Source organism: Canis lupus, chromosome 1, assembly GCF_011100685.1.
Source record: "Canis lupus familiaris isolate Mischka breed German Shepherd chromosome 1, alternate assembly UU_Cfam_GSD_1.0, whole genome shotgun sequence".
Taxonomy (NCBI): domain Eukaryota; kingdom Metazoa; phylum Chordata; class Mammalia; order Carnivora; family Canidae; genus Canis; species Canis lupus.
This window is the reverse complement of record NC_049222.1, coordinates 5,193,963-5,215,010: the sequence shown is the minus strand read 5'-3', so window position 1 is coordinate 5,215,010 and position 21,048 is coordinate 5,193,963. Positions and strand designations below refer to the sequence as shown.

The following is a 21,048-nucleotide window of genomic DNA, read 5'->3' as shown; positions in this document are numbered from 1 at the left end:
CATGTTTTGAAGGCAAGGAGGAACAGGGATATACAGAACATGCAAAAACAGAACAATGTCTCCCATGTGCTACAAGGCTGGGAGTGTGTGTTCTGTGAATGAATGAATGAATGAATGAATGAACGTGTTTGAGATTCCTTCTGCTAGCAGGAGTTTCTCAGAGGGAAATGTACAAATATTATCTGATGGGTTCAGAGCAGATACGAGAAGGAAAAGTCTTGTCCTAACAGAATACTATTACACGGGAGTCTGACATTTGGTCATGACTTCTGAGAGGGACTTTGTGTGTCTAGTCTGCGAGTCCTTACTGAGTCTGATGAGCTAGGATAATGAACAAAAAGATGCACCAGCCCTGCCTAGAGGGCAAATCTTCTATTCCGAGCCTCTACTTCTCTTTCCTTAGGCCTTTGTAGGACTGTCCCCTGCTTAGTCTCCTCCATGGCTCCCTCACCCCTGATCTTTTTGACCATCACCCTCTTCACCCCCTCTCACTCTATCCTTGAATTAAGAAAGAGTTCTTTTCTGTCTTCTGCTTTGGTTCCTAAGGCTCTCATAACATGGTCAGCTATGTGTGGCTGCCTGGAGACTGGCTAGGTGTTCTCCAAGTGGGGTCCTGGGAGCAGCAGATTGGTCTCATCTGGGAGCCCATCAGAAATGCAGTCATGGCTCCACTCCAGGTGTTGTGAATCAGAAACTCTGGGGAGTGAGACCCAGAAATCAGAGTTTTAACGAGTCTCCCTCAATTCAGATGTGAGCTACACTGTGCAAACCCCCACTTCAATCTAATCTCCCAACCCCCTCCTGAGGCCCTCCTACATGGGAAATGTGATTCTGGGGATGAAGAGCAGCTCCGGAGCATAGGACAGGCCCTCAGGAGGCTGTGGGGCTGTGTGGGGCTGTGGTGTAGGTGACAAGCACAGGGGACATGTGGTGGGCATCGAGCAGCAAGAGGAAGGAAGAAAGGATGACAGAGAATGGGGAGGGCCCAGCCAGCGGGTGGCAGGGACATGGTGTCAGGGTGCCCACCCCAGAGAAACAGAACCAACAGGAAATAGGCCTATTTGTGATTCACTTTAAGAAATGGCTCACTCCTCTGTGGGGGCTGGTTAAGTCCAAAACCCACCGGGCAGGGCCGTAGAATGCAGACGCATCAGGCAGGGGTGGATGTGTAGTCTGGAGATTGAATTCCTTCTTCTCAGGGAAACCTCAGTTTTTACTCTTACGTGAAAGATGAGGCCCACAGAGATAGTGGAGGGCCATCTCCTTCACTTACAGCCAAAGGATTGTGTTACTCTACAAAATGCCTTCACAGCAGCACCTCAGTTAGTATAAGTTAGTATACCAGCCTGGCCAATGTGGTGCGTTAGACTACCCACCACAGACCCCAGAGACAGACCCCACCTGTATGGAGATTGTCTGAGGACCACTATCACATGAGATAGTGCAAGCTAAGACTGATGTTCCCAGAGGACCAACGTCCCAGCAGAGGCAGAAAACCTGCCATTTCAGTGTAAGATTTCAGCCCAGAGATCACACAGCTACGGGGCAATGTCATCTAGATGGATTTCACTGCCCACACTTGTAATTGAGGTCAACAAATAGTTATTGAGCAGCTACTAAAGACACAAAATTAGGCATCTTTTCCACTGCAGCCATACCTCATCTCCCATCCGGGTGAGCCGTGCAATCTGCTTTATCTGGGAGTGAGTGAATCTCGTCATCTTAGAAACCATGGCATCCCTGGCCCCTGCGCAAGAATGACACGCAAATTCGTGAAGCGTTCCATATTTTAAAAAAAAAAAGAAAGAAACCATGGCACCCAGATCAGGGCCCCACGCTGAACAGATGCACAATACATGTTTGGATCACTGGTCAAGGTTTCCTACCTGTGGGTTAGAATGAGTGCCATCAAGTACAAGCAAGAACTTGCAACTTAAATGTGAAGTATTTGCTGGAGCGCAAGGAGAGTTCACAGATCTGAAACCCCAGAACTCATACTGAAGTCTGAAGCACGGAGTTTACATTCACCAGCTACACAATAATCTCACCCCTTTCATGTGATCCAACACATTTGAAAAGACCTGAAGGCAATCCTCAGGATTCTATCCAAGTTCCAAGCCCATACAGGGTCTTGAGGGAACAATTTCCTCACATAGCTCAGCATCTACAGATTGGCAGGGAGGATGTCATACACAGAAGTGATGCTCTCTGCTGCTATTAGGTTTTTAACATAAACCATAGTGATTAAAATGCATAGCTATACTTCCTAATTTAATAACACCCACGAGGAATAAATGTGAATGGTAACATAAATCCATGAGATGACATTAGGCTCTCCACTTCCGGAAGGAAACTTTTCACCTTTTCCTATTACCATGTGGAAGGTTTTCCATTTTGCTCCCCTGCCCCCCAATGAAACAAAGTTTTGCCATCTGGGGACTTTTTCCTGTGCAGAGCTTTGAGGATCTCTGTAAAACATAGTTATAAATGTACCGTAATTATCTCCTTGTGTGAGAGAGAAGAGCCTACAATTTATGGTCGGGCATCACGCGGGCCTATTTTCGCTGCACACAGAGCGCGTAGTAAATAGACACGTCAGCACAGTCACTTGAGAGGGCCGCTTCAGAGACAAATTTCTCTTGCATGACCTCTCATTCCACTTGGGCAGAACAAATAATAGGGCAAATTAGCAACTGAGTTGTGCAACAGTGGCCAATGGGATCCTATTACAGAAAGAAAGTATCGTGTTCTGGGAAGATGGGTGGCCAGGGTTTCTGAGTCTGTAAGAGACACCACTTAATCTCATTCCATGACAGCCACAATTTCTTGTGCCCGAATCAAAGGCAAGGAATCCGGATGTATTGGAAAAGCACAAGAACCAGGGGCAACAGAGGACTACCGGGGTGTCAGCTGGATGTGAATAAAAGATCAAATGATTTTTCTTGCAGGCTCTGGAGTCTACTTACACCCGAATTTAACAGAGTTCGTGCAGCCGCAAACTAAATTTCAGATTTTTAAATATTTTATTACATTATAGCAACATTAATAGAATTACACATAAAATGTACTCATAATTCCATGACTTCCACAAATCAAATTGCATCTATTTGTCCATTTTTCCATCTAGTTCCTGTTACAAATATATATATATGTATGTATAACTTTTGCTGAACTTAAAATGCACTGCAGCTAAGAAGTGCTTGACATTTTAAATCAATACAGAATGTTTTTAACCCCGTCGTTCTGACCCTGAGGATATTTAATCTCTATTTATCAATAAAAACATTTTCCTCAGAACTATGGCAACGCTAAAGGCCATTAAGCCAACACAACCCTTTGATGGGCTCTCTAGACGGCATGAGTGAACGGTGCAAGCCATTCCCCCTCGGGAGCGCCAAACCCTTTCCATGTACAGTTCACAACACCAATCTGACTCATTTATTTTTTTTGGTCCCTATTAAATTTTACACATTAACATTTTTGCCACTAAATGTCTTCTTCAGTCCTTTTTATTTATTCCAGGTCTAAAGTTTTTATGTGAGGTTTCAGTGACCACAAGTCTTCTTTTGGGCTGTTTGCACCGAGGCTACTGTTCCTAAGACTGTGCGCAACCAAAACATCTCTGCAGCTAAAATGCTAGTGTACAAACATCCTGCTTTACTTATACCTACATCACATGTAGGATTTTTCTTTTGTTTCCCATGGGGACAGTTATCCATGATTGACTAAAATCCTGTAAGAGATGTACCAGAGATCACTTCAACAGCTCAGCTGATGCTAAGGGAGGCCTCAGCCTCCCTTTATTTTTTTTTTCAAGATTTTATTTATTTATTATGAGAGAGAAGCAGAGACATAGGCAGAGGGAGAAACAGGCTCCATTAAGAAGCTCGATGTGTGACTCGATCCCAGGCCCTGGGATCACACCCTGAGCCAAAGGCAGATGCTCAACCGCTGAGTCCTTGCCTCAGCCTCCCTTTAAAATACCAGTGGTGGAGCCAGGTGGTCAGATGTACACTATGCACCTCTGGTCAGGGGAACTCTGGCCCAGGAGTTACATTCTATTTTTGACAGTTACTTAGTCTCAGGCGTTGGTGCAACACAGAGAGGAATGCTTAGCAACAATTATCAAAACGGGAGCGCCTGCAGGGCGCCGTTGGTCAAGCATCAGACTCTTGGTTTGGGCTCAGGCTGTGATCTCAGGGTCATGAGGTCATGAGATCGAGCCCCACATCCGGGTCTGTGCTCAGCGAAGAGTCTGCTTGAGATTCTTTCTCCCTCTTCCTCTGCCCCTCCCACTCATGCTCACTCACTCTCTCTCTTTCTCCCCAAAATAAACACATCTTTTTTAAAATAAGTTATCAAGAGAGGGAATACGTTTCCTAACAAGAGAAGGTCTTGTTTTTAAAAGAATAAATGCCTGGGGCATCTGGGTGCCTCAGTTGGTTAAGTGGCCTACTCCAGATTTCAGCTCAGGTCATGATCTCAGGGTCCTGGGGTTAGGCCCCGTGTTAGGCAACATGCTTAGCAGGAGTCTGCTTAATGATTCTCTCTTCCTCTCCTTCTGACCTTCCTCCATGTGCTCTCTAAAATAAATAAAAAATAAACCTTAAAAAAAAAAGTACGGTGCCTTGAATGCCCATCAGAGATGCTTCTGCATGGAAATACTACCCATGTTGTCTCTCCTTTTTTTTAATTGTGGTGAGAACATTTAACATGAGATCTACCCTCTTAACAAATGTTTATGTATGCAATATTGTAAAATACAGACACTGTGTGGTACAGATCACTCAAGTTTACTCCTCTTGTGTAACTGGGATTTTATACTCACTGAATACCTCCCCCACTTCCCTCCTCCCCAGGCCCTGGCGGCTGTTTCACTCTCTTCTCCTCTGAGCTTGACTATTTTAGACACTCTGTCCTTTTATGACTGGCTTACTTCACTTAACATACGGTCTCCAACATTCATCCAATACAGCAGGATTTCCTTCTGCTTTAAGGTTGAGAAATATTCCACTTTACATATACACCACATTTTCTCTATCCATTCATCATCTATAGATAGACTGTGTCCATCTCTTGGCTGTTGTAATGAACATGGGGGTGCAGGAACCTCTTCAAGATCTTGATTTCTTTTGCATATATACCCAGAAATGGGATTATGATAGCTCTGGATCATATGGTATTCCTATTTTTAATTTTTTGAGGACCTTCCATCCTGTTTTCCACAGCGGCTGCACCATTTTTCATTCCCACCATGGTGCACGAGGGTTGCAATTTCTCCACAGCTTCACCAACATTTGCTATCTTTTGTTTTTTTATTTTAGTCATCCTTCCAGGTGTGAGGTGATACCTCACTGTGGCTTTGACTTACACTTCCCTAGTGATTGGTCATACGGGCCATTTTTCTACCTGTTGGCCATATGCCTATCAAGTCTTTTGCCCATTTTTAAAATCAAGTTATTTTTGCTATTGAGTTGTAGGTTGCTTTTCCCACAATAAGTGTCATGGAGTATGTAGCAGTGTGCAGCAACAGTTAGGCATGGACTTTAAAGACAGGTGAATCCTAGCTCGTTACCAGATGTCCACCTCTGGGCTTTTAACCTCTCTGAACCTCAGCACCTCATTGTACAATGATGTTAGAACACCACCTATCTCACAGGGTTTTTAAGGTTTTGTTTTGTTTGTTTTAAGCATGGGGCTTGAACTCATGTCCCTGAGATTAAGACCTGAGCTGAGGGATCCCTGGGTGGCGCAGTGGTTTGGCGCCTGCCTTTGGCCCAGGGCGCGATCCTGGAGACCCAGGATCGAATCCCACGTTGGGCTCCCGGTGCATGGAGCCTGCTTCTCCCTCTGCCTGTGTCTCTGCCTCTCTCTCTCTCTCTCTCTCTCTCTGTGTGTGTGACTATCATAAATAAAGAGAAAAAAAAATTAAAAAAAAAAAAAAAAGACCTGAGCTGAGATCAAGAGTCAGTCAGATGCTTAATTGACTCAGCTACCCAGGCGCCCCAGGTTTCTAAGATTTTCAAAGATACAGTTAAAGTTTCTTAGGCTGTGCCTGGCACACAATAAGCATTCAATTTTTTAAATGAAAGCTATTATTTCATGATGAATTTCTCACTTTCTCCCCAGCCCACAGCAAGTCAGCAAGAGATCACAGGTGTTTCATCTCAAGTGTATGAGCACATGTCGGAATTAGACACATAAAAATGAATGTACTTTTTTTAATACCCATTTCACTGTGACTCAGTCATATGACTGTGTGTCAACCAGTTAACATACAGTTGTCCTCGGGGTAATTCCCAGAGTTCATTTTATAACCCCCAAGAGGCCAGAAGGTAAATGAGATGGTTAACTAAGGCCAGCTGTCCAGGCTGAGGCAGAACCAGTCGGGTAAGACTCTACAACTTGACATTCAACAGATAAATCCGTATTATGCATTTCTCAGAGCACCCACTCATACCTGTGCATCATTTTTAGGAACAAACTATTATTTCAGGTACACCTGAAATGACGGGTGTGTGAGCCTGAGTATCCTTGTTTCTCCTGCTTTGAAGACTGGGCCTGTCACTGTTTATAGCTGTGCCCAGACGAGCTTTCTTCCCCGACCTTGCCCACAGCCTGGTGGACCTTGCCCGCTGGGTGGACCCTGTAGCTGTAAAGTGGGAGAGGTGCCTTCAGCTGCTCCTCCTCTCTCCAGGCACCTGCTGCCCCCCTTTCTTGCCCTGTGCTTAATCCTACTGAGCTCTACTCAGTGCAAGTGGCTTTCAGCCCCAGGGGCCTCTGCAGCCCAGGTCTTGTCTAGTGGAAGCACAAGGAAAATCCAGATGTTTTTCCTTGAAGCCCCAGGAGACAACAAAAGACAGCCTTTGCTGAAGTTGATGTGATATCTCACATATGAAATGTACCCTGGTGTGCAGGACCCACTCCTTAACATCAGTTCTTTAAAGGCACATCCTTTACCTTATGAGCATTTTGCAGAATAATTTTCTCATGTGAGCATTTTCTTTCTGGAGCAGTAACTAACCAGAGTTATCAGAGGTTAAATGACAATGAGGCCACAGTCAGGTCACATATAAAGATCATCTTTAAGAAGGCTGGTCAGATCTTTGGTCTGATTTTAAATCAGGCAAGATTTTGTATCTGGAATACACCTGAAATAAGAATATGTCCCTTTTATTCTACACTATTGGTAGGTATGCTTTTCTGGGTGTAACTTGCACTTGTTTTCTTTGCCAACTGCATAATTAAGAGTCTGCACCTGTTACTTTTCTCGAATTGATTTAGCTCCATAAGCCTCCATCCTCTCATTGTATTTAAGACATCAAGCATAATGCCTCTTGCTTTGCAGTCAAAAGGCTTCCTCTTAGACAAAGGAGTATGATGAGTAAATGCTTTTATCTTAGGCGTCTGACAACTTAATGTCACTACATACAATCCTAAAATGGCCAGCCCCCTATAAGGTTTATTATTCATGTTGGGCACATGTGTGAGCATTTAGGACACACACTAATATATTTTAGCTCTTGAGAAACATCTCCCTTTCCCCCACTGGTAATTCCTACAGCCATGAAATTGGGTCTAACGAGGTGGGCACCTGCAGTGGGTGGAATGGGGGATCCACACCTTCCAGACAGATTGAGGAAGGCTCCTCAATTGAAGCAGCATGGTGAGGGAGGACGGGCTTAAGGAGGGTAGTGAGGACATCCATGCAGAGGAGTGGCTGTAATACAGTTGATTTTGATTTGGTTTGAGGCTTTTCTTAATGCCGTCCTGAGCCAGTCCTGAGGCTACAGGTAGGTCAGTCCCCTTCCTAAGTGGCTGATTAAGTCCACATCCCACCCAACTCCTTTACCAGAGGGGCTCTCACCATCCAGTGCCACTATGCACCTGCCCGAGCGGCCCCCGGTCCAGACCCCAGACCACCAGGGACAGCTCAGATTATTCCAATTTGCCAATCCACAGGAGTTTTCAAAACCTAGCTTTACGCACCAGGCTTTTCATTTGTAAGATGCTCCCTGAAGTTGCAGTGTACTGTCACCCTGTCCTCAGGCACGACTCCTGGCATGGCCCTGCCTCTCTCATATGAAACTGCCTTTCACCTAACCCAGCATTAGTATGTTGTGTCCCAGCATCAAAAGACTCTGTAAATCTTATAAAATGGTGGCCCTACTGTGAATTTTCTGGGCCCATGTGGGATGAGGAGGTTGCACATGCAGGAATGGGGGGCACTGAGGTATATGTTGGGGTCCTGGCAGGGTGGGAAGGGTCTTCTCATGGCAGAGCATGCAATCATGGTGTGCCCGGGGTGAGGTGGAGGCATCTGGTCAGAGGGGAACAGTGGGACAATGGGCTAACATGCTATCTCTCCAGGTTCCTCCACTGTGAACACTCTTCTGTCCTTTGTATCAGCAAGTACCTTGTGGCAAGATGCTCTGAGACTGTGTCCCTATCTTGTTCTTCATATTTTCACCCACGAATTTTAGCATCCATTGATGATCCCTGCCTAATAAAAATCAACTATGGTTTGCCAAACCATAGTTTGCATGATAAGGATGCAAAGTTTTTTGAAAATGAAGAATAACTTCAGAGACTTTTGTGCAGTACTTGCAAACTATGGCGTGGGGACTTTGGGAACACAAGCAGGCCCATTCACGTGAACACTGTCTAGCTGACATCACGCTGCAGTGGGACAGCTGAGCAGACGCAACAGGCACTGTGTGTCCCCACAAAAGTTCAACTGTGATCAGGCCCTTCACAGAAAAGGGGTTGCCAACCCCTTTGTTTTAGGAAAATATTGCATTATGAGACAAGTATAAAATGTTTTCTAAGGAACTAGAAAAATAATTCTGATAAAAGCCTGACCAAATCATCAAAATAAAAAAAAAAATCCAACAGACAGATTAAAAAGCAAAATTGAGATGATATTCCAGAAGCAGAACACAGGCTAAGATAGAAGATGGAAAAGATCATGTCTTTTGCCCATTTCATGATTGGATTGTTTGTTTCTTTGGTGTTGAGTTTAATAAGTTCTCTATAGATCTTGGATACTAGCCCTTTATCTGATACATCATTTGCAAATATCTTCTCCCATTCTGTAGGTTGTCTTTGAGTTTTGTTGACTGTTTCTTTTGCTGTGCAAAAGCTTCTTATCTTGATGAAGTCCCAATAGTTCATTTTTGCTTTTGTTTCTCTTGCCTTCATGGATGTATCTTGCAAGAAGTTACTGTGGCCAAGTTCAAAAAGAGTGTGATGGGCAAAAGACATGAACAGAAATCTCACAGGGGAAGACATAGACATGGCCAACAAGCACATGAGAAAATGCTCTGCATCACTGGCCATCAGGGAAATACAAATCAAAACCACAATGAGATACCACCTCACACCAGTGAGAATGGGGAAAATTAACAAGGCAGGAAACAACAAATATTGGAGAGGATGTGGAGAAAGGGGAGCCCTCTTGCACCGTTGGTGGGAATCTGAACTGGTGCAGCCACTCTGGAAAACTGTGTGGTGTTTCCTCAAAGAGTTAAAAAATAGATCTGCCCTATGACCCAGCAATTGCACTGCTGAGGATTTACCCCAAAGATACAGAGGCAGTGAAACGCCGGGATACCTGCACCCCGATGTTTATAGCAGCAATGTCCACAATAGCCAAACTGTGGAAGGAGCCTCGGTGTCCATTGAAAGATGAGTGGATAAAGAAGATGTGATCTATGTATACAATGGAATAGTCCTCAGCCATTAGAAACGACAAATACCCACCATTTGCTTCAACGTGGATGGAACTGGAGGGTATTATGATGAGTGAAATAAGCCAATTGGAGAAGGACAAACATTATATGGTCTCATTCACTTGGGGAATATAAAAAATACTGAAAGGGAATAAAGGGGAAAGGAGAAAAATGAGCAGGAAATATTAGAAAGGGAGACAAAACATGAGAGACTACTAACTCTGGGAAACGAACAAGGGGTGGTGGGAAAGGGAGGTGGGCAGGGGGTAGGGGTGACTGATGACAGGCACTGAGGGGGGCACTTGATGGGATGAGCACTGGGTGTTATGCTATATGTTGGCAATTTGAACTCCAATAAAATATAACTTTAAAAAAAAAAGATGAGAAAACCAATCCAAAAAGGATGACAGTTAATAAAAGCTACAGAAAAAGAGAAAATGTTCTTCTTTTAATCCAAAATTGAAGTACAAAAACTCTTATAATGACCATAATGAATGAAAAACATTTACTCCAAGGCACATTGTCTTGAAATTTTGAAATACCAAGAAAGAAGAGTAAATTCTGAAAGCTTCCAGAGAGAGGAGAGAAAGAGAACAGGTCACATACAGAGGAAGAACAATCAAAATGGCACTATGACATCAACAATGCCAGGATAGACAAGCGTGAGAAAACTGCCTCCACGTTCTAAGAGAAAATATTTGTCATCCTACAGTTTGTACCCAATTAAACTATTCTAATTTAATTTAAACCCAAATTAAATCCATCAGACATTTTCAGAATTCATGCATCCAAAATTGTCTCCCACGTCACTTTTCTTAGAAAGCTGCAGGAGAATGTGCACCACTAAAGAAGGGGGGTCTTGGTCTCCACTTTTGTCAAGCTGGGAGTCTTCACTGCATTCGTATCACACTTTGCTCTTTTAAGCAGTAACAGTTGCTTCTGATGATTTCAGATACATCTTACCTTGTGAGGTAGGCACCTGTCTCCTTTAGTTTCATTAAATAATAATGCAGCTGCTGAATGCCATGAATACAGCACTTTCTCATTTTAACAGATACCATGGAGTTCATATTTAAATACACTTTTGCATTTTGGGTTCTAGCCAATAAAGAAAAAAAAAAACCCTCTACCCATACAACACACACACACACACACACACACACAGTGATCGCACACGTGCACCTACATACACACGTGTGCACACACATACACATGCATGGAGTGATCACATACACATACACACATACACACAGTGATCCCATGATCACATGCTTAAGCAGAATTCCTTGTCTTTTAAATTCTAAGGGCAGAAGTATCTTTTTTCTTATTTTATATGAATTTTCATTGGGATTTGCTATTTCATGTTTTTAAAATTTAACTTAAATTCTCTGAACATAAACTTTAAAATGGCCCAGGGATCATAATTTCTAATGTGAAAGAAAAAGCATCAAACAGATAACTGCTTTATTTCAATTTCCAACACCAAGAACAAAACCAGTTAGTTCAAAATAAACAAACAGCAGCAATATTTTGCCACCCCCAGGCAATACTTAGTATGCTGTCCCAAACCAGTGGTTTATTTTTGCTATCTTCAGGTAAAGGACCAGGCTCACGATGAAGTATTCTTCTGTCTCTTTGATCCACACCAGCTCCACGTGCACTTTGCCTTCCGAGTCCACATAGTCAACACAGTAAGTCTGTCCCAAGAAGTTAGGGCCATCAGAGGGCACAGAAGATCTCATGCAAACAGGGGAACTGAGACACCAAAAGGGTTTCCCATATTCGTCCAAAAGAGTTATGTCCATTATAGAACAACTCTACAAAATAAACATAAATATTCATAAGTGAAAGGACAAAAGGGCCAACTGGACCTGATTTACAAGTTTAAGTAATAGATGTATAAATGTATAAATTAAGCCTCGTCATGAAGGTTGAAGTGAAAGAAGAGGGAGGAGAGAAGAGAGAGCAGAATTACACAAGAAGGCAGGGCCCACACCAAGACTGTGAGAGCAAGAAGTGCTGGAAGTCTCAGGAATTGGGCGCTGGGGGGCAACGGGGTCATGAGGGTGGCAGGTTGGCTGCCCCTCCTCACCTCCACCCGTGCCAATAAATGCACGTCCGATACACAAAAGAGCAATAAAACGGGGTGGGGGGGCAGCGAGAACAGCACAGGAATGATGGTTATTGTTACATGCCAGTGAAGTGGTGCTAAGAGCCCTCAACTGTCGGTGGTAGTAACTCATAGGGCAGAGAGGGAAGAAGTACTGACACTGAGGAGAATCTGGTATCTGGAGGTGAGGGTGAGGGAGAAGGGGGTGCTAACCTCCTACTCCCTCCGCCACTGCTGCAGAAGAGCAGGGTCTGGGGAGAAGTACCAGCTGCATCTCAAGTGCCACGGGGACCTGAATCAGAGGGAGATGCTGATAGTGATTATTGTTAATGAGCTATAGTTTTAAATTTATTTTCTAATTATGGGAAGACACATGCAACAAAACTTTGCCATTGTAACCATCTTTAAGCATACAGCTTAGGGCATTACGCACATTTACACTGCTGTGTGGCTATCAGCACCACCTACCCCCAGAGCTCTTTTCATCTTGCAAGACCAACACTCTGGAACCTATGAAACGATAACTGCCCCTCCTTGCATCTCCCCAGCCCCTGAGAACCACCATTCTCCTCAATGCCTCTGTAAACTGGTACCTTGTATGGTACCTCATACAACTGGAATCCTACAGTATTTGACCTTTTGTGTCTGGCTTATTTCACTTAACATAATGCCCTCAAGGTTCACCCATGCTGTAGCATGTGCTAGAATCTCCTTCCAGGAGACAACATTCCATGGTATTTGGACACCAAGTTGTGGCTACCCATGCACCTGCCGGGGGACACCTGGGTTTCTTCCATCTTTGGGCTACTGTGAATAATGCTGCTATGAAATGAACATGAGTGTATCACATTAGCTATATTTTTTTAACATGTTCTATTCGTCAGATGCTAATCCAAGCATTTACATCTACTACTTTATTTAATACTCAAGAATTAACTATATTTCTCAAGAAATTATGAAGTAGTATCAAGGCTAAAATCTTGGCTCATTTTTTGCCATGACTTGTGCCCTGTGTTAGTGTTTTATTAATTGGAATATAAAGCTTACTCTTAGATATCAGCATAAAATGAACCTATCAATATCAACCTAATTATAGATACAGGTATTATAGATACCTACATAGAGAAATATATAAAATATTATAGGTATCAGCATAAACATTGCTTTCAGAGATCTATACACAATCAAATATGGCCAAGAGCACTCACCATTTGGACTAAATGAGTCCTGACTCCAAAAAATGTTTCTCATAGAGAAATTTAAGGAATACAAACATTCCAAAAGTCAAAAACAAACAACCAACCTGAGATGGTCTAGTAAATGAGTGATGTGAAGTGGTTCCCACTTCTGGAGGAGACCTGAGTGAAGACACAGCGAACACGAAACATCCTCAGCCCTGACAGTGGAAAGAGCAGACCACATGAGGTGGGGGCCACCCAGCAGGGCAGCCTGAGGAGCCCAACACTAGACCTTGCTCCCAATGGCTCTCCAGGTCCTGGAACAGTACACATCAGCCCAATGAGAGCCCATTCCACCACACCCTCTGTTTCTAGCAGAGCAGGGACCACAGTTCACAGACCACAGAGGAGGGCTCATGGGGGCTGAGAACAGAGGGACCAAAGCCATTCCCGGGGGCTAAAATGTGTCTCTGTGCTTAGGCAGCAGGAGTCCTTCAGGAATAAACAGCTACCATTATGGCCATTTGATGAAGGAAGCTCCGTGGCTTCCACGTCGATGCCCAGGATAATACATCCAGTCAGCGGTCCTGTGGACCCACACCTTTCTCTACCCCAGTGCTCTTCATTATCTTAACTACTGGTTTAGCAGTCTCTTGGTTTTGTTACTTAAACCTCATCAAAATCCAGCAGCACAGGCACAGTGGCTAGAACCATGAGCAAGGAGGAGACCATGGAGGAGAAGGTGACACCCTGGGCTGCCCCAACATTCCAGAGGGAGGTGGAGAAGGAAATTCAGGAGGAGCAGTCAAGAGGTGTAAGAACTCTTCCACAAGGATGCCACTCGCAAGCCCTGCACTCCTCAGCAAATGGCTTACTCTGGCTGCATTCAGCCCCTCAGCTGCCAGAGAGAGTTGTGTCTGCACAAGGCAGCTCCTTCTCCATCTGGTCCCTTCTCCATAAGAAATCACTTCCATCCTGGGGGCCGGGGCAAGGAGAGAGAAGGAGAGGTATTTTAGACACCCCCCAACCTTCCTCCACTCACCTTCTGCCTTCTTCCTCAAGATAAGTATGTTTCCAACTACCCTTCCCTAAATCGATCTCTTTCAGCACAAAGTTCTAGAAACATGCACACCTATGCAGTAGGCAGAACTCACCTTCCCTAAGGGAGTCTGTCTGTTCTTCTTACCTACCCCTCACTGACCAATGAACTCTGCAAAATCCAAGGGCAAGGAGTGGGGCGTTGGGCTCCTCCCAAGGTGCTTACTCCTGGAATCACCCAGGTCACTGCAGCACCACCAGCAAACCTGCTAGGGCATCTTTCCTGGGGGGAGGGAGGGCACAGCCACCACTGCACACTGAACTGTGACACACCCATCAGCAGACTTCACTTGCATAAAGCACAACCACAGTTATACTAAAATATCTAGCTTGGATTACAACCAATACCAAGCTCCACATAGATTTAGAAGTAATATTAAAATAACACAAAAAAATGCCAAGGAAGGCATGAAAGGACGAAGCACTAGGAACAGGTATAAGAAAAGCCTTAACAAAGGAAACTCCACCAACCAGCACTTCTGATAGGAATGGAGGGAAGGCAGAGCAGGAGAGTGTTTCATTTTGAATTACACTGAATTCTACTGAAGACTGCAGTGGGGCGACTACCCTGGCTACTCAAAACGAGTTTGTAAAACAGCATGGCAACCAGTTATAGAGCAGCTGGCCTGCGTGGACTCATAACCAACAGCAGCCACTGCAGGCATCTTTAAAATGTATTTGAGATCATAATCTGACTTTTAAAAGGTAAAAAAAATACTGATCAGTTTTTAACGTGATTTTTTAAAAATGTTTAAGGTTGAGTAATCCCCCGTATAAAACGATGAGTTGCTGACGCTGGACTCCAGGCATCAGGCTACAGATACATGTGATTTGAATGGCCTCAGTGGCAGCAAGCGTTAGCTTGACAGCCCTCACACTCCTCTGATGGAAAGAAATCCTCTGGCGACAATACACCAGGAGGACCTCAGCTCCCCACCGGTGAGACCACACACCACATCAAATACCACAGTGCAACGGCAGCTCCTCCACCTGTCATTATCATGATCATTCATAGCACTTCTTTGCTTTCTGGCCTGGACCCAGAATCACTGATGTGGGTGACACTTTCAAACAGACCTGTCCCTGATGGTGTGAACAACAGTGTCAGGAGGCTCTGTCCGGGACACTACTTATACAATCTCCACAACAAACAGGAGATTTAGCTTTTTGGCTTTTAATAGTTATGTATATATAAGAAACTTTTTTTACCATTTACCCTCATTTATGAAATATTTTTAACTCTAGAGCAATTTCTTAACACATGTTTTAGAGTTTCACTATAGTTACACTGATCAGATGCTTGAGGGAAATTCCTGATCTGTGCAGCAAACAGAAGGGACAGGACATCACTTACCTCCACTTTTTTTCTTGAAAAACTCTGAGGACATCTCAGTCTTAACTACCAAACCCCAAATCATGAACCGCAGGCCCACAGGGGAGGGTCAGCTGTGCAGCCCCGCTCCACCTCCTCCCAAAGCCCAGCTGGGAGAGGGAACTGCAGGGAAAAAGTGTGTGGGAACAGGCAGTTCATGCCTGACTTCAAGGACTCACAGCCCCATTTGCAGATCAAGCCACTCTGTTAGAAACCTGCACACGTGAGTCACGTTGGTCAAGCAACCTATAGAATCACTGCCTGGAGCTCATTCTGAAGCTGCACCTTCAGCTTCTGGTTGCTGTAAAAAATCTGTCCCTGTATTTGCAGCTAAAATGCTATTTAGGATGGTCTGTTACACAGCTTAGTCTACCTGACATAAAGTCCCACCAGAGGCTGTGAGAGCTGGGATAAAGCTTTGTTTCTTTGTAGAATTACTACACTTCCCTCACCCTGCTCTCATCCTGCTCCAAACAACAAAAAAACACAGAACAAATGACATCATTTTTATAATCACATGGACACATTTAAGTCTTTCATATCTGTATTCTACCTTTCTTGGACCTCAAGGTCTACTCTGGCTTTAACATTTTATTTTAGTTCATATTTTTATAAGACCCATTGAAAAACACAAGTCTGTGCTCTTCAAGATGTGAAACAATATTCTTATGTATATGATAAAAATAATCTGTACCAAAATTAAAATATTTGTTTACAAATAAATAGAATCAATAAAGCAGTTCATTGTATCAAATAGCAAGTGGCTTAAGAGATAATACTTAATGATAATTAACTGATTTTAACAGTCAATGAAAAAAAAACAGTCAATGATAGCACTGCTCTCAATCTCAATCATCATTGGTAACTATTCTCACAAGGTGTCTGTACTTGTATGGTGGAATAAAGTTACTCAAGATAGATCTCACGGGCTCACCAGGAATACGTAAATCCTGATGGAGAACAAAATAAAGATGGAGAACAAGGAGAACCCCAGCATCCATGGGCACAAGATCCCAGAAGAAAACAGAACTGTTTCAAGGACTCTCACCCTCCTCTACCTCTTCTTCCCTCTGTCCCTGCCAACTCCCAAACACTAAATAAACTCTCCCATCCATGGGGATAATTTTTGGTGAGGTACAAACTGATATAACTGTTCAAGGAAGGGTTTCAAGGAAATATCTGTATCCTGGTATAAGAGCAATTAAGATGTTGAGTAACTGCTACTTGTTTGGTTCAACCTAGAGCTCTACTTCTTCTCCACAACACAGACAGAGGGGCTTCATGGGAGGGCAGAGGCGCAGAAATGCTGCTGCATGCTACCCACTGCTCCTGCTCCCCCACACTCAACAAAAAACAGAAGGTACTCAACAAGTACCTGTTGAATGAATCAATCAGCTGTCAACAGCTAAGAGAATATGCACATATCTTCAGACATGAGAACAGTAAAACTAGGACTCTAAAAGCAGTGTCAGAAATATACATTGACAACCCAGGGCAATTTACACGTTTAATGCAATCCCTATCAAAATACCATGGACTTTCTTCAGAGAGTTAGAACAAACTATTTTAAGATTTGTGTGGAATCAGAAAAGACACCGAATAGCCAGGGGAATTTTAAAAAAAAGAAAACCATAGCTGGGGGCATCACAATGCCAGATTTCAGGTTGTACTACATAGCTGTGGTCATCAAGACAGTGTGGCACTGGCACAAAAACAGACACATAGATCAATGGAACAGAATAGAGAATCCAGAAGTGGACCCTCAACTTTATGGTCAACTAATATTCTATAAAAGAGGAAAGACTATCCACTGGAAGAAAGACAGTCTCTTCAATAAATGGTGCTGGGAAAACTGGACATCCACATGCAGAAGAATGAAACTAGACCACTCTCTTTCACCATACACAAAGATAAACTCAAAATGGATGAAAGATCTAAATGTGAGACAAGATTCCATCAAAATCCTAGAGGAGAACACAGGCAACACCCTTTTTGAACTCGGCCACAGTAACTTCTTGCAAGATACATCCACGAAGGCAAAAGAAACAAAAGCAAAAATGAACTATTGGGACTTCATCAAGATAAGAAGCCTTTGCACAGCAAAGAATACAGTCAACAAAACTAAAAGGCAACCTACAGAATGGGAGAAGATATTTGCAAATGACATATCAGATAAAGGGCTAGATTCCAAGATCTATAAAGAAATTATTCAACTCAACACCAAAGAAACAAACAATCCAATCATGAAATGGGCAAAAGACATGAACAGAAATCTCACAGAGGAAGACATAGACATGGCCAACATGCATATGAGAAAATGCTCTGCATCACTTGCCATCAGGGAAATACAAATCAAAACCACAATGAGATACCACCTCACACCAGTGAGAATGGGGAAAATTAACAAGGCAGGAAACCACAAATGTTGGAGAGGATGCGGAGAAAGGGGAACCCTCTTACACTGTTGATGGGAATGTGAACTGGTGCAGCCACTCTGGAAAACTGTGTGGAGGTTCCTCAAAGAGTTAAAAATAGACCTGCCCTATGACCCAGCAATTGCACTGCTGGGGATTTACCCCAAAGATACAGATGCAATGAAACGCTGGGACACCTGCACCCCGATGTTTATAGCAGCAATGTCCACAATAGCCAAACTGTGGAAGGAGCCTCGGTGTCCATCGAAAGATGAATGGATAAAGAGATGTGGTCTATGTATACAATGGAATATTACTCAGCCATTAGAAATGACAAATACCCACCATTTGCTTCCACATGGATGGAACTGGAGGGTATTATGCTGAATGAAATAAGTCAATCGGAGAAGGACAGACATTGTATGGTCTCATTCATTTGGGGAATATAGATAATAGTGAAAGGGAATAGAAGGGAAGGGAGAAGAAATGGGTAGGAAATATCAGAAAGGAAGACAGAACATGAAGACTCCTAACTCTGGGAAATGAACTAGGGGTGGTGAAGGGGAGGAGGGTAGGGGGTGGGGGTGAATGAGTGACGGGCACTGAGGGGGGCACTTGACAGGATGAGCACTGAGTGTTATTCTGTAGGCAAATTGAACACCAATAAAAAATAAATTTATTATTAAAGAAAAAAGAAATATACATTGACAGAAATCAGGTTACATTAAGAAAATGAAACAACAAATTACCTTTATGCAGCCACTGAAAACATCAGTTCTCCAAGAAAGGCCAACTTTTCCAATAAGAGGTAGGTGTTCTGTGTTATTTTTAAAACGTATAACAACAAGCTTCACATATCCATTTTCAATGGATCCTGAAAAGATTTAAGATTTTTAAAATTATGATCCTGAAAAGATTTTAAGATTTTTGAAATTATGATATGCGAATGCAGGACAAGTCAAGAGTCCTTAGACTTGCTGCTTCCTAGAGAATGCCTCATATGGCCAAGTCCTGGATGCAGGCATCTGGCTTGAGGCTGGTAGCATAGCTGTTCTCCAGAGACAGAGAAACAAGTGCATATCCTGGAAACATGATCTCAAAAGTGAGTGGGGGGGGGGGGGGATGCCTGGGGTGAACCTGGAGGTTACATGTAACTGATGGAGGCCAATGTTGCTAAGGAGGCTAAAGTTCTTCTGATTTGATTAAGCTAACAGCAATCATGGTACGGAGCCTCTAAGAGAGCAGATGCCAGAGTGGCCCAGACATTAAACAGAAGGGAACAAGGAGGGCAATGTTCATAGGAATGAGGAGTTTGAGAGCAGGGGAGTATGGAAGAGACAAGAAGCCCCGCACACACATCTTTCACACGCTTACTAGTAGGCAGAAATCCATGCCCATGCTACCAACAGCATGAGACCAGAGGCCTCGCCCCTCCTCTGATTAGCTAACCATGGACCATCCCAACCCAGGCACACAAATCCACTTTCCAAGGCCCTTACGCATGGAGAGCCTATGCATGTACTGCCGAGCTTCCTGTGATGATGAGCTTCACACATTTACCCTGAAACATGACCACCATGCAGGACAACATAAGAGCTCCTCCATTTGGATGTAAGCTCTCTTCAGAGAGAGACACCTCAACAAAGGTAAGAGGTGAGTCACGCAGGGGAAAGAAGAAGGGGACAGAAAAAGGTTCCTTGACCTTAGGTGAGTGATTTCAAGGGACAAAGTAAAGCCAAAGCCCTACCCTAAGAATTCTACACAGTGTCATCTGAAGCACAGTCTCGGGCCACTTTGCCAGCAGCCTCTTCTGGGACACAGTAATGAGCCCCTTGGAGCTTTCCAGCCCCACAGGAGGGCACTGTGAGGCCTTCAGTACCAAGGACAGGGACAGCCCACAGGTCCCCTTCTGCTGAGTAATTAGCAACAACAGTGCAGCTTCTCTCCCCCTCTCCCCTGCTGCAGGAATGAATGCCAAAAGACACTGACCCTTCCCAGGCAACAGCTCCACTGTCACCTCTGCAGGGCTCAACGGAAGCACGGAGGAAATGTGTGAAAAGCCAAGCCTCAGAGGAGACACAGTAATGACATTCTGAATGGACCAGATGTGGCTCTGCTCTGCTCTATATTACTGCACAGCCATGTGCAAAATCAAGAGAGACCTCCAACCGGCTGGCATGTGTGCTGGCAGCCAGACGATGCCATACAGAAAACCACGAGTTCATTTTCCATGTGGCTTGTCCTCAGGACACTGCAGAAAATGGACCCCAAAGTACAACAGCCAATAACATCTCAATGGCAATTGTCTAAGCTAATAAACATGAAATCTCTGTGGAAGCAAAAAGACTATTGTTATTTTATTACCAAATATTCTCCCACTTTAGAACAACTTTAACATTTGCAGTATCTTGAAAGGTCAGAACTCCTTCTGCTTGTATCTCTAAGAGAAAAAGGCTATTTAAGCTTACCCTACATTTAAACAATCTGCACATATGTTCTATGTTAAATATATAAAATAGGCAATATTCTTGAGTACTTACTGTACACCAACCATTGTGTTAAGCACTTTATAGTAGCTTAAAAGACTAGAATATCTTAAAATCCTACTATAAATTAGGTATTATAGTTTTCTGAATTCACAGATGAGAGAAATATACAGAGAGATTAAGAGTACCTCACCCAAGGTCATGCCACTGGTAAGTGACAGAGACATGATTTAAACAGTATGTGTCTATTATAATAGATTAATATAATATAGAATTATATAATAAATTAAAACACAAAAGGAGGAAACATAATTACTTATTTGCTTAAATACTAAAAATTTATAATAATAAATATATATTATATAGTATGTAATATTTTAAATTCTCATAAAGTTCTGCTTTCATATTACTGTCAATAGAGAAAAAAATCTATAAATCAGCAGACAATATATGCTGGAGAATCATTTATGGCTCCCCCAAATTTGTGTCAATTCCTCCATTGTGAGTCTCATGCTTACTCACCTCCCCTCCTCAACCTTCCTAGAACTAAGTCATAAGTGGCCTGGGTTCCTTCACTTGAGCTAATATACCCCTACTGAGTTCCTCCGTTGCTTAAACCAGTCAGAATAAATTCTGGTAACTCCAGCTCTAACCTACAA

General features: G+C 43.4%; 1 protein-coding gene across 6 annotated transcripts in view; it reads right to left on the bottom strand.

The window, feature by feature from the left end:
* Positions 1-11,178: 11,178 nt before the first annotated feature.
* The window catches only part of FBXO15 (F-box protein 15), a 47,494-nt gene continuing 37,624 nt past the window's right edge, over positions 11,179-21,048 (bottom strand). For 4 of the 6 annotated variants that reach the window (XM_038525786.1, XM_038525788.1, XM_038525789.1 and 1 more), the window contains 2 exons: positions 18,653-18,777; positions 11,179-11,548 (listed from right to left, as the gene is read on the bottom strand). In XM_038525786.1, the coding sequence (XP_038381714.1) occupies positions 11,282-11,548; positions 18,653-18,777 (392 nt within the window). In that variant the 3' untranslated portion in view covers positions 11,179-11,281. Of the gene's footprint in view, positions 11,549-13,144; positions 13,238-18,652; positions 18,778-21,048 lie in introns of all 6 variants that reach the window. The other 2 variants (XR_005353316.1, XM_038525790.1) reach the window with 2 other exon arrangements.